We start from the raw sequence: 13907 nt of genomic DNA on the forward strand, positions 1-13907 counted from the left end.
CTAGAATTTTGGTGTACATATTAACTATACCACACCAAGTTAGACATCCTGTGACATCTAGTCAAGAAGATAAATCGATCCCGTCTGAGGAGAGCAGACACAGGGAGTCCTAAAAAAGTGAAGACAGCTGCTTCCTGTGGTTGGGCTACTATCCTTAGGAAAGCAGCCTATGCTAGTACCCTGAGATGAAATACAGCTACTGCCTGAAAAGTACTCAGGAGGTATTTTGTGGTATGGACCAGTGTTTTCTGTCCATTCTCTAGGGACCAATGACATCACTTCCAGTGAACTATGGATTAGGTGGACATTTTGTGACTTGTATCTATGATAATAGTCTCCAGGAACCAAAAACATACATTTCTAAACAGTGTTAGGAATTAAATATGGTGACAGCATAGTCTATCCATTTTTTTAAGGAACGATTGCATTTCTTCCTGAGGAGTACTATTAAGGCTTCAGTGTTGGGTATTGGTGACACTGCAGTCTATCCATTCTCTAGGGTAAGTAAAATAACTTCAGTGAAGTACTAAATAGAAATGTTAAGGTTGAGACCAATGTTGGTGAAAATGCAGTTTATCCTTTCTTGAGGTTCAGAGACATAACTTCATAAGCGTACTGAAAAGGCATTTTGTGGTATATGGACCAATGTTGTGACAATGCAAGCTACCGGTATTCATTTTCCAGGATCAAACACCATCCCTTCCTCAGATGTATGAAGGAGCTGCACATTTGTGGTTTGGGTTAGTATTATTGATATGGTCCAGTGATCCACCAAGAACTAAAAATATAATTTCATAAGGAATGTTTTGCATTAATTCGTTAAATCAATTATTTTGTTTTGTCATATTTATGTTAGAATGATTCGTTTTCGGAAATTGTATTGTATTTTCTGATTCGTTTTGTACTGTATACTCATTGTTCTGAATCAATTCATATTTTCGGAAGTTATTTTTGGAAGATTAGGATTCATTTGTGATGTCATTATGTTATTTCGGCTACTTGCTTGCAATTTCGATTCGTTATACTTGTGACTTTGATGTTTTGCTTGACTTTGGCCAATCATAACAATACAGAGTGTGACAATATTATTAAACTTACAAAAACCTCCTGAAGTCGCAAATGAATGCATACAAATTTTTTTGGATTAGTTGAAATTCATTACTATTGTAATTTGGATACATCCAAATCTCCAGATAAAGAAAATTTTGTCTGAATTTCGATTCGTACTGAATCGAATCACACATGTCTAGTACAGGGGCGGACTGACGATTTGGAAACTTGGGCACTGCCCGAGGGCCCGGGGTCAGTAGGGGGTCCCATTAGATGCTCCTGGTACCTTTTTTTCATAGGCTTTTTTGAGTTTGGGCAAAGACACAGGGGCCCCATGATCCCCTATTGCCCGGGGGCCCCATGAGTTGTCAGTCGGCCCCTGGTCTAGTACTGACGACAATGCAGTCTGTGCATTCTATAGGCCCTGTGACATCACTTCATAAGGAAGCTAGCAAGGCAAATATTTTGGGACTGATGAACATAACTAAAGCAAACATATATGGAGATGTTAAGCAGCTGCCCATTATAAACTGATGCCTTGACCTGTTTTTCCAGTGAATGAATGGTGAAACCTGTTTTTGGTTCCTAACAACAATGGCCCAGGTTTCCTTGCTTCATGTTTCCTTCAAAGCCCCATTTGTGGCCTAAGCTGATATTCTTGACATTTAAGTCTATTCCTTCTCTAAGTAGCAGTGACATCACCTTCTGAAGACTAAAGCAGAAGCAGCACAGTTGGAGCCTAAATTTAGCTAAAAAATCAGCTATTACTTAATTCATGAATATTGATTCTGTCCAAACAATGGTTCCATAGTCTCAGTAGGCAACAGAGTAAAAAACCCTAGTAAAAAAAACATTAAATACAGCTATGCACTTAATCTTAAACAAAAACACCCAAAAGACCATGTGCTGAAAACATAATTAAATTGTTGAAATAAAAGTGCAAACTTCTTTTCTTCAAAAAATACTTTCACCTTCCACCCGTGCACAAACCAACATCGAATACACTCACCAGAACTTGGTGAGTAAAAGACCTTTAAGGAATTTTTAGGGATCCTAAACCCTCTTTGGTGCCACGCTAGGGAAAATCTTCACCCTCCGAATAGACTCCACCATCCAACCAAAAGAAAAAAACTCACATAGCATAATATTGTCACACAATAGTAACTTTTTCCAAATGGAGATTAAGGCCACTCACATGTTAAACACTTGCTAAAGGCATGTTTATTATGTATAAAAGGCTTCAGTTCCAGCAGATATACAAACTTTTCCTTCCAGGACTCTCACATCCACAGTGGAACAAAGACAGGACTCCTCTTAGACCAAACAGTGAACCAAGGAAATGACGTCAGGCGCATGGAGTGTGGACCGGAAATGCGTCAACGCGTTTCGCCCCTCCCATAGGGCGTTATCAAGACACCCATCTCCCGTCCTCACTCACTTAAATATCAATGGAATATAAGTGGAATATTTAAGTGAGGACGGGAGATGGGTGTCTTGATAACGCCCTATGGGAGGGGCGAAACACGTTGACTCATTTCCGGTCCACACTCCATGCGCCTGACGTCATTTCCGGTGAGTGGAATGCACGCTGAGCGGTGCGTTCCAGCGGCCATCTTGGTTCACTGTTTGGTCTAAGAGGAGTCCTGTCTTTGTTCCACTGTGGATGTGAGAGTCCTGGAAGGAAAAGTTTGTATATCTGCTGGAACTGAAGCCTTTTATACATAATAAACATGCCTTTAGCAAGTGTTTAACATGTGAGTGGCCTTAATCTCCATTTGGAAAAGGTTACTATTGTGTGACAATATTATGCTATGTGAGTTTTTTTCTTTTGGTTGGATGGTGGAGTCTATTCGGAGGGTGAAGATTTTCCCTAGCGTGGCACCAAAGAGGGTTTAGGATCCCTAAAAATTCCTTAAAGGTCTTTTACTCACCAAGTTCTGGTGAGTGTATTCGATGTTGGTTTGTGCACGGGTGGAAGGTGAAAGTATTTTTTGAAGAAAAGAAGTTTGCACTTTTATTTCAACAATTTAATTATGTTTTCAGCACATGGACTTTTGGGTGTTTTTGTTTAAGATTAAGGGCAAACACGAATAATTTATGCACCTATTTTATATGATTTATTATATTGATTAATCATCTAAATTTGCGCTGTTTATTTATATTTATATTGTTTGTGTTTTCACGATTGGCACAGCAGCATTTTTAGAGTGTTATTTGGAAAGTTTTGGCGCAGGAATAAGTTTTCTTGTATAAACAGCTATGCACTTACATGAGCCTCTGCAGCTAGGCGTGGCATGGACACAGCTCGCCCTTGTGTCTCCAGTCCGGTTGAGTGCTCTCCACCATTGGATAAACTCTGCCCAATTTCTTTCATTTCCACAGACTGTAAAAGAAAATACTCTAAAATGAGATACCTAAATTAAGAAATCCAAGCGTTTGAGAACAACATTACTAGTGGTATTCAATATGTACAGTACTTGAACATTTTCTAAATACTGGGTTTCAGAAACGGTTGCTGGTCATTTCTGTATTCCAAACTTGTTTATAAAACTTCCTTCTTGTGCTGAACTGTATGTGTGCTTTTTGTTTTGAAGAATACTTTGCATATTATACATATTACAAATTTTTAACTTTTCACTTCTAAAAAAAAACAAATTTAAAAAGAAAAGCAGAATGATGGTAAGAATGGAAAATGTAGGGATACCTGCTTGACCTCCTGCTGGGTGTGAATCTCCTCTGAGTGGCCCCTCTGGAATGCTGTGCTCCGTGGCGTAGAGAAAGGGTCTGGGGCTGGCTGTGTCCCCCATGAGCTTGACTCCCGTATTCCACTCTCCTGGTTGGGTCTGCAAAAAGGTCAACAAATCATTACTAATCTGTTCAATCTGTACTGTGAACCTGTAGCTTTTGAAATATCAGTTCATGTTATCCATTTTGCTAATACTGTATATCTTTTTTCAGAATGGCTACTTTCAGGGCTACTTTTTAGCAGCTGGCTGGACACCATCTCAAAACAAGTATGCAGATTTGGAATTTTGACTTCTATCTGACTTTCCTGATCTACGTGCTTATTTTGGGACAGTGTCTCAAAGACAATTAAACTAGTTTTCTTTCCATAAGTTTTATGGAAAAGGCCTTGCGGCTTTCAGGAGCCCTGAGCACTGGGATTAGGACACTCCAGGTAACAGAGAAGAATCACTTTGGGACTACAAAATTGTGATCTGACAGTATCAAGTCTTTAAACTGAAGTACTCACACCACGCCACCGTTGTTCAAGGATGCCGAGCTCTTTTGTCGAAGGAACATCTTGCTGTTGCTAAACGTGCTGGGAATGCTCTGTTCCAGAGTGGCTTTCAATGGCTGGAAAAGGGACACTGTTCCAGTCTGTAACATGCAATACAGTTGCAGAAATAAGAACTCATTCTAAAACATTTAGCGTCTTCTTTACAGGGGCAATTGACAACACAGTACTTTCTGGAACAACAATGACAAGGTTTTAAATTTTGCTTACCAAAAGGTCTCAGGAAATCTTCCTCAACTTCCCACTATTATCCTAAAATATTTCTGTACAGACACATCTGTAGAGACAGACATACCATATGCCCCTTCTGCATAAACCACTGTGTTCAGCTTCCACTTTGATGTCAGCTGCTATATATCACTGCTTTCAGAAGGAAAAACGCAGCCACCTTCAAGTGGTTTTAGATCTCAAAGATGAAAAATGAACAAAGCACATCCCACTATAGTGTATACTAGCCTGAATCCAAAGTATAGAGTGTGGCTTCTCTCTGATTTCTATCTGCCTGATTCACTTCTGACAGTTTTTTTCTCAACACAGCAGCCTCCCAGGAGACGGCCTTCCTCCCTCCAGCACACAACTGATGACTTATAGCCTTAGCTCTGTGTATGTATTTTTTCTATGAGCCTGTAAGCCTGTGCAGAGGGGCTGGTTTCCTTTCCTCCAATCAGCTGTCAGCTACCCCTCCCCACCCCTTAGGCAGCTGCAACACCAACCATGCACCAGGACAGCTTAGGGGACCCCCACTCTATGGCAGTGCTCATGTGGACCACCATAATTTGTTTAGGCAGATGCCTCCTATTCTTCTCTTCATAGGATTGTGTTCTATCTGTTGCACCTCCCTTTCTCACTCTTCTTCTTCTCCACTCTCTCTTTTCCTTCTTCCCCAGTGGACATTGAGATACCTAAGCCTCTTGCATCCTGTACGAAAGGGGCCTTTGATCTTTTGATGCAAAACCTTCTGCTTCAACCTTTGTAATGGCTTCCTCAAAATTTACCATTTATACTGTAAAATGTACAGGGCTATAACTCCCCTAGAAACGTAAGTGTGCTTTTACTTTTTATACTTCACTACAAGCCAAAATGGTAGGCTTAGGGAAACTAGATTTTCTGTATCTTCCCAACCACAATTTCTGTATAGGAACTATCCCCAAATGTTTTTGGCTAGTTTTAGTGAAAAAAGAGAAGCATATTGATAGCATTCCACAAAAACGCCCCTTTTACATGTTTCCTTGAAATAGCCAACGCAACTATTTGATCTTATAACAGACAACCTTTGACATGGAATGAATTACTGTAAACTTTTACACTACTAATACCCACCAAAATCAACTTTTCTCTCATTTATTGCGAGTTATCTCTTTGCATAGGAAAGGTACCTTAATACTCATAGTTGACAGTAACACGATCCTAGATAGAAAATTGTATAGATCCTCTCCCACTTCAGATTTTTCTTACAATTCTGAATCGTAGGTCGAGATGCATCAATTCCACAATCTTTTGATGGGATCCAATTTGGTAGGCAAGTGGAGAGAACTGAATCCCAGTACTTGGGATTATACATACTATTCAACACCCCACAACAGCATCACGTATATTGATCATTTCTTTTACCCAAATCTTTCCTCCCAGATGTTTTCACTCTCAAGATACCATTGATGCCATGGTCTGACCAGTCAGCAATCTCCCTCGATTACAAATTCATGTCCTCATCCTCGTGGACCTACATGTGGTGCTTAAATGATTCTATGCTATATTTTAAAGATACGGTTGGGGCCAACCATACTTTCCTTTCTGCATACAGTGCTTCAATAAAAATACTGACTGCCTCATCTCCCACAATTCTGTGGGAAGCCCATAAGACTATTTGCAGCATTCAAGAAAAACGGGATATAAAATTTCCTTTTTTTTTCCCCACTTAACACAATTATAGACAAAATTTAAGGCATTCCAAACTGTATCAATGCGGTAGCAAATGAATGCAACGAGAATAGAGCTCCACCTTCATCTTAATGACAGGACAGAAAAACAGTTGTGATGGTCAAGGAGGAAATTCAACATCTGTGTCAATAAACCAGGACCCATGTTAACAAACTTACTTAATGCCCATATTTGAGAAATCAAACTCATCAAATTATGCTTACCAAAGAATTCAATCACCGCTAACTCATCCACGATCATGGGCACATTTACGTAGACTCTATTGACCTTATATAAACCTTCAGACCCTTTTCATAAAGATTTAGTGCAAACCCTATTCCAAAATATCAGAAAAATCCCTTCTCTATCCCAATCCATGTCAGATATAATGAGGATGAAATCGCTACTCCAGAAGTCCTCGGGGCGATCAAATCTCTTAAAACAGGCCCCGAATTTGTCTTAGCCTCATAGTAAAAAAAGTTTTCAGTCCTCCTCACATCCCATTTGACTGACCTGGTTAACCATCTGCATACATACTTGGACCTTCACCCTTCCTTCCTATCAGTTCATATCGTCGTGCTTCTGAACCCAGGCAAAGACTCGCTGGACCCTCATAGCTACCACCCAATCTTGTTACTTAATCTGGACAATAATTTTTGTCAAAATCCTTGTGATCAGAATTAACACATTCTTAAACCCTCTAATCAAAGACGACTACGTGGGCTATGTCTCGTATACACAATCATATGATAATACTTGCAAAAGTATTCACTTTTAATTAACCCAGTGCATCAAAGGCAAATCCTCGGGATGGTGACAGGTCTAGATATACACAAAGTATTCAATTCCCTCTCCTTAAACTACATGTATTATGTCCTGGGCAAGTGAGGTTTTCAAACCCAGTTTTTATCTTGGCTGAAAGCGCTATACCGCCAACCCTTGGTTGCAGTATGCTACCTCTCTTTCCAATCTGTATCATATTTGTATCGTGTCTCTCTCCCATCCTGTTCATGTTAGCTTTGCAACTCTTGACATGCCTCATTGGATCTAACCTGGACATTTGGGGCATTGATCTAGTTTGCTGATTATTTGCTCTTAACCCTATCTCAACCGCATACAACCTTGCTTGTTCTATTTTCCACACCTAAACGATTCTCAAAAATATCTTATCTATTAATGAAGATAAATCCTTGGTCCTTAATATTTCCATTCCTGATACTACCATGGTTTCCGTGAGACAAATTTTTGGTTTCAATTGGCCCACTTCTTCATCTCGGGAACATGGGTATCCTCCTAACCCTCTTGTATCTTCTTGGTATGCCATTCCTTCAGAGCACATGCGCTGGTGATGTCACCGACTGCTTCTACAATAAATATCTCATAAATGGTGCATGTTTAGGAGATATTTACTGTACCTATATAGGTAAACCGTATTATAGGCTTACCTATAGGTAAAAATCAACCAAGGGAGTTTACTCCCACTTTAGGCAAATAGGCTCTGTGACATTACATAGTGCAGTCTTTCTAACATATTTCAAGCACCAGGGTTGGAATGGATTGTTTAGTTCAGAGAACAGGAAGGACCTCAACAATTAATTATGCTTATTCATTTGTCAACCCCCCTTAGCAGATATACTGATACAGGGTGGATGTTCTGTGCAAAATCACGTGTGTGTATGTGTGTGTATATGTATATGTATATGTATATATATATATATATATATATATATATATATATATATATATATATATATATATAAAAATATATATATAATTTTGCACTTCCTGGTGTAGGGGGCACACCGCTTCTGCTGTGATTAGTCATAGCAGAAGCCGATCAAAGGGTGCTGGCCAATAGATGACAGCCGACACCTGATGATCCGTGAGGAGAGTGACAGGGCACAGCTCTGCCTATCAGCGGCGATCTGCTGCAAAGCAGGGAATGAAATGCAGCAGATGGCCTAGTAAAACCACCACACTGTGTACACAAAAACACTGGTTAGGCACAAAGTTAACCCTTTAATCGCCCTAAATATTTAATCCCTTCTCAGCTAGTGTCACTAACACAGTGATAGTGTATATTTTTAGCACTGATCACTGTATTAGTGTCACTGGTTCCCACAAAGTGTCAGTGACATATTGCCGCAATATCGCAGTCTGGCTATAAGCCGCTGACCACCGCCATTACTGGTATAAAAAAAAAAAAAAAAAGATCCCAGTACATATACCATAGATTGTAGGCGCAATAACTTTTGCACAAACCAATCAATATACACTTATTGGGATTTTGTTTACCACAAATATATAGCAGAATACATATTGGCCTAAATTATTGGATATGTTTTATTGAAAAAAGTAAAAAATACTTTTTTTTTTTTTTTTTTAAATTGCCGGTTGTTTATAGCACGAAAAATAAAATACCCAGAGGTGTTCAAATACCACCAAAAGAAAGCTCTATTTGTGGGGAAAAAAATTACATACATTTTATTTATGTACAGCATTGCATGACCACACAATTGTCAATTAAAGTAACATAGTGCCATATAGCAAGAAATGGCCTGGTCAGGAAGGGGGGGGTAAATCTTCAGGGGGGCAAGTGGTTATTCTTTGTGCAGTGAACAGACAGGAGGGAGAAGTGACAGAAGAAATTACAGATTGTGAATAGTAGTGACAGTTTTTGGTTACATACTGCAGCAGGGATGTGTAAATCACCAATGTGGTGTTTTGGCAGGAGAAAAGGATCATTGCTTTAGCTGTTTGGCTGAAGTTCTGCTTTAATAAAATTCTGAATACATGACATGTCAGGTGTACTTGAAAAAGGCAGCTGAGAAACACTGGCCCATAGGGATACTAAAAACTTTGTTATACTACATTTAGTTGTAAACTGTTAAAACTATATGTACAGTATATCACATATACTAGACACCCTACCACACAGCAAAACCCTCAGTGTTCTACTGCCCTCTAGTTGCAATGTCAACTAACTGCTCGTAAGCAAGCTACCTAACATTTTACAGAACTAATTACAGCTGCAAATCACACATTTTAGACTGGATATTTTTATATCACATATATTTTCATTTCATTTTTTTTGTACCTGTGATAAGACTCCAGCTGGCTGGTGAGATTGGTCCCGGTTGTTTTTGTTCTGCTTGTAGAAGTCAAAGATCATAAGAGCTGCGTAAACTTTCCCAACAGTCATTTCATCCGCTGTGATAATAAAATACCAAAGTAAATCTAATGTCACACCAATGTCCTCTGGTTTTACAGTATGACAGGATAAGTATATCCATCTTTGAATTTTCTGTCTGTATGTTTTTGCCTGTCCTTTCTTATTTATTTAAAGGATTTTATATTCTTTTCCCCTATTATATTATAATATATAATATTATAATATTATTATTATAAGTATGATTGCATACAATCATAGTTATAATATTTTGGAAACCGCATGATTTGTGGTGCTTCTTACTCCTGTACCTATAAACTTTTTTCACGGATTGTTGTCTCAGATGGCTTGTAAATAAGTGTACCCCCATTATGCTCATAGTTTTTTTTTTTTTTGTAATTTTTGTTCCTATATTTATCTACTTTTTTTTTTTTTTGTTTTCTCCTCCCTTAATATATATGGCTCTGTACAGCACGTCATGTATGGGTTGATGATACCTGGACTTTTTATGATACGCCTTACCTCATATGTCCTTGTTCGCTAGCTGGACCTTGTCTTAGGTATCATTTTAATATACTTTATCTGGTCTTTAGATACATTTTGCTGTACTGCAAACTTTATCTTCTGTATCAAACCGTACTTAATGCTGTACCATCTTTTGCCGAGACTGATTTGGCAATGTTGATCCTTTCTTACGCTTTTTGTGTGTTTTGAATTACTGTTTGGTATAAAACTTCAATAAATATTGATTATAACAAAAAAGAAAACAAAGTATTATGGCAGTTTTCAGTACGGAAAACCGCCACATATCCATTTCAGGTCAGACCTGGTGTGTGGCATGTGAACTGTCAGCAGACTGCTCACATTCCTCTCTGTGTATAGTGATTACACTGTATAAGCCAAGCTTGCAGAGTTATCAACCCTAAAGCTAGGTTCACATATGTGCAGGTGGTGCCGCTGCGGATCCGCACAAAAATCCATGCAGCCGCACCATCCACACAGAAGAATGCGGACCCACGGGCAGGTGCCATTAGTTCTAATGGCACGCCACCTGCACTGGAAATCACAACCACACTGAGGTTCCCGTGCGGGCTGCGTTTTCCAAAGATGTGCAGGTACTTCTTCCCTGCGTGTCCCAGGGCACGGGAGTCCATTCAAATGAATGGGCTCTTGTGCCCACGCAAAATGCGGCCCGCACAGCCGCATATATGTGAACCGGGGGTAACACCTCCGGCACTCAGCTGAGCAAGAAGGGGAGGAGGATCAGAGTATGCAGATCCAGCCGAACTGGTCTGTGGAGTATCTGTCAGTGAGCAGAATGCTCTCAATTAAAGTAGAACAATAGGCAAAACTTTTTATTTTTATTTTGCATGGAGTAAGAGAGGGTTATAACCCCTGTCAGTTTTATTTTCCATCTTTGTCCCATTGGAGATATTTTCCTTCACTTTCAGTCCCATAGCCAACACTGGAAGCGGGAAGAAATCTCTGTAAATTACGGGAATCCCTTCGGGGAGGTCACCAGAACTAGTGTCCTAAGGAAAGTAAAAGAAGGAAAATCTTCTACAGCGGACAGCCCAAAATATTTAATTTTCTTTAATTTCACTTTCAATAATAGTAAACAGGACAAATAGAAAGGTTGACGCTCTCTAACAGGGGCACAGACAGCAATAAAAACCTGATATAGTAGGTGTTCTAATCCATCTCCACTGTGCCCAAAACTAAAACAAACAAAAAAAGGTTTGCCTTTAGTTACACTTTAAGGGCTTGCACTCCTTTTTGTTATTTAGGAGCAGAATCTGCTTCATTTTCTCAGTCTAGGAGACTGTTGCAGGCTCAAAGCCACTTTTGTGACACATGTTGCTGCCATCAATGTCAAAGTTTCCTTGTTTTTTTCTTAAAGTGCCACATTTTCTCATTTTAAACATTTGTTATGTTTTCTATTGTGAATAAAATATGGGTTTATGAGAATTGCAAATCATTGCATTCTGTTTTTATGTAGATTTTACATATCGTCTCAACTTTTTCAGAATTGAGGTTGTATGTATCAGCAGTAAAAGGAGGGGTCCATGGCCAGCGGAGTTAAGAACGACTCTGAGGATGGCACAGACTTAACCAGAGGGCAAAATTCTAGTCTCAGTGTCACGTCCTTTAAAAGGGTGCAGTGCAGAGAGCACTGGAACTGTTAATGGATTGTGAGCTGGGGTAACAGGTCTCTGGTAACAGGGGCAGAAGGAACCGGTCTCCATGTGTCTGGGATCTGACATGCTGCACCATAAGGCAGGGGTAACATAGTTTAGGGTACAAGGCCAAGCTTTAAAAGTTCAGAAACAGCTGCTGGTAGCATGAAAGGTTCAGCTGACTAGATGTGGCCAGGTCACTGTAGGTGGGTAGAAGAGACAAATTAAGGGTAAATCCCTGTGTCACCTGCAGTCAGTAGCAGTAGCAGAAAGGTGCTTCCTCAATAGTGAATGATGGGAGAAGGAGCTTTGAGCATGTGCATGCAATACTCCACCTAGTGGATTATTATTATAATACAGGATTTATATAGCGCCAACAGTTTGCTCAGCGCTTTACAATATAACGGGAGACAATACAGCAACAATACAGTTCAATACAAGAGGGATAGGAGGGCCCTGCTCCTTGGAGCTTACAATCTAGGAGGGAGGGGCTAGTGGTACAAAAGGTAGTAACTGTGGGGGATGGACTGGTTGGAAGAGTAGAAGATTCCATTATTAGCTGAGGGTAGGATAGGCTACCCTGAAGAGAGGTTTTCAGAGATCTCCTAAAAGTGAGCAGAGTAGGCGATTAGTCTGATAAATTGGGGTACAGAGTTCCAGAGGATGGGGGGAAGCACTGGAGAAGTCCTGGAGACGAGCATGGGAGTAGGAGGTCTTGCGAGGAGCAGAGAGTACGGTTTGGGTGATATTTAGAGAAAAGTTCGGTGATGTAATTTGGGGCAGAGTTATAAATGGCTTTATACGTTATTGTTAATGTTTTGAATTTTATCCGTTGGCCAATGGGAAGCCAGTGGAGGGATTGGCAGAGAGGGGTGGCAGATACAGAACGGTTAGTAAGGTGGATAAGTCTGGCAGCAGCATTCATGATAGACTGAAGAGGGGATAGCCTGCGATTTTAGGTAGGTAGTGGATGACATCAGTACTCATTCGCTCAGCATTAACCCCTTTCGTGGTAAACCGGCAAACAGCAGAGACTTTAAATGGTGCCCAGCAGCCTTTGTAACAAGGTAGTTTCCCATTACTCATCCACAAGTCCTAATCACAAAATGAGTCTTAAAACATAGGTTAACACTTGTGGCTATGCTATGGCTCTGGACCCAGAAAGTGATCCACAGCCAGCTAATTGTACTCCTAGGTCTGGAAAGCGCTAGCTACGAAAAATTAGCTAGCAAAAAGATAAGACTTTTCTCAGCAAAGCAGAGAAAGGGTGTCCCTTATTCTAGGACACTAGCAAAAAACTGAGGCATACTGGGAGAAGAAGTTATACTGTAAGCTCCAAGGAGCAGGGCCCTCCTATCCCTCTTGTATTGAACTGTATTGTTGCTGTATTGTCTCCCTTTTATATTGTAAAGCGCTGAGCAAACTGTTGGCACTATATAAATCCTGAATAATAATAATAATGTGCTGGCCACTATTTTTTCATTTTCTGGTGTCCAAATCCTCCTGTGGGTGATAGCTTAACCCCAAAGTCTCTTATTTACAAAGTTCCCCTGTGAATGGGGAAATAAGTTACTTGAAAGTAAACACTGCATTAATTACTCCAAATCTGTGTTTGCCAAAAAGACCTATACATTCCCTTTAGGTCTGAAACCTCCCAGGATCAGTCTCATGGTATCTCTTAAAGGGGTGGATCAAAGGTCAGGGAGGGCTTTTGTTCGACTGACTGTGCCTGAATGGCAATGTTTCAAACCCCTTGATAGAGACCATGAAACCATTACCATTTTCCTAATCCCATAACAGGCACAGGATAGGTTTAGAACTAGAAAAACTACAGGACAAAAAGGTATGTGAAGTTTATCCAGACCAAAGAACATGTGTTTTATATATTGTATTACATATTTACTGGTCCTTTGATATGGTGGCTGCATTTTCTTTTTTCTTTTTTTTTTTTTTTTAATGTTTTGCTTTGTTTCCTTGGTGATTTCTGCTAGTTGTTCCCTGTGCTAGGGTGACAACACTCATTATATTATATATAATAAATATATATATATATATTATATGGAAGATATGTTGTCACCCTAGCCTGCTCACTCCTGCTTTTAACTGCAGAACTCTTTCCTCTCTTCATAATATGAGGTAGTGTTCTGTAGTCCACAGAGGTGGACAGGACTGATTAAATTGCTTGAAGGTTTAGTGCAATAGTGGCAGAGAGCACTGGATTTCTAGCAGGATCAGCAGATACTTTTTTTCTTACTGAACAGATATAACAAAACGCTTTAAAAGGTATATTTAATAG

General features: G+C 39.7%; 1 protein-coding gene across 5 annotated transcripts in view; it reads right to left on the reverse strand.

The window, feature by feature from the left end:
* The window catches only part of CACNA1B (calcium voltage-gated channel subunit alpha1 B), a 378141-nt gene that overhangs the window by 20505 nt on the left and 343729 nt on the right, over positions 1-13907 (reverse strand). For all 5 annotated transcript variants that reach the window (XM_089675295.1, XM_089675298.1, XM_089675296.1 and 2 more), the window contains exons 41-44: positions 9363-9475; positions 4304-4431; positions 3755-3893; positions 3320-3433 (exon numbers count right to left, since the gene is read on the reverse strand). In XM_089675295.1, coding sequence (XP_089531421.1) covers positions 3320-3433; positions 3755-3893; positions 4304-4431; positions 9363-9475 — 494 coding nt within the window. The remainder of the gene's footprint in view (positions 1-3319; positions 3434-3754; positions 3894-4303; positions 4432-9362; positions 9476-13907) is intronic.

Source organism: Staurois parvus, unplaced genomic scaffold (genome assembly GCF_062004578.1).
Source record: "Staurois parvus isolate SC_StPar_1 unplaced genomic scaffold, SC_StPar_1.0 ptg000154l, whole genome shotgun sequence".
Lineage (NCBI taxonomy): Eukaryota > Metazoa > Chordata > Amphibia > Anura > Ranidae > Staurois > Staurois parvus.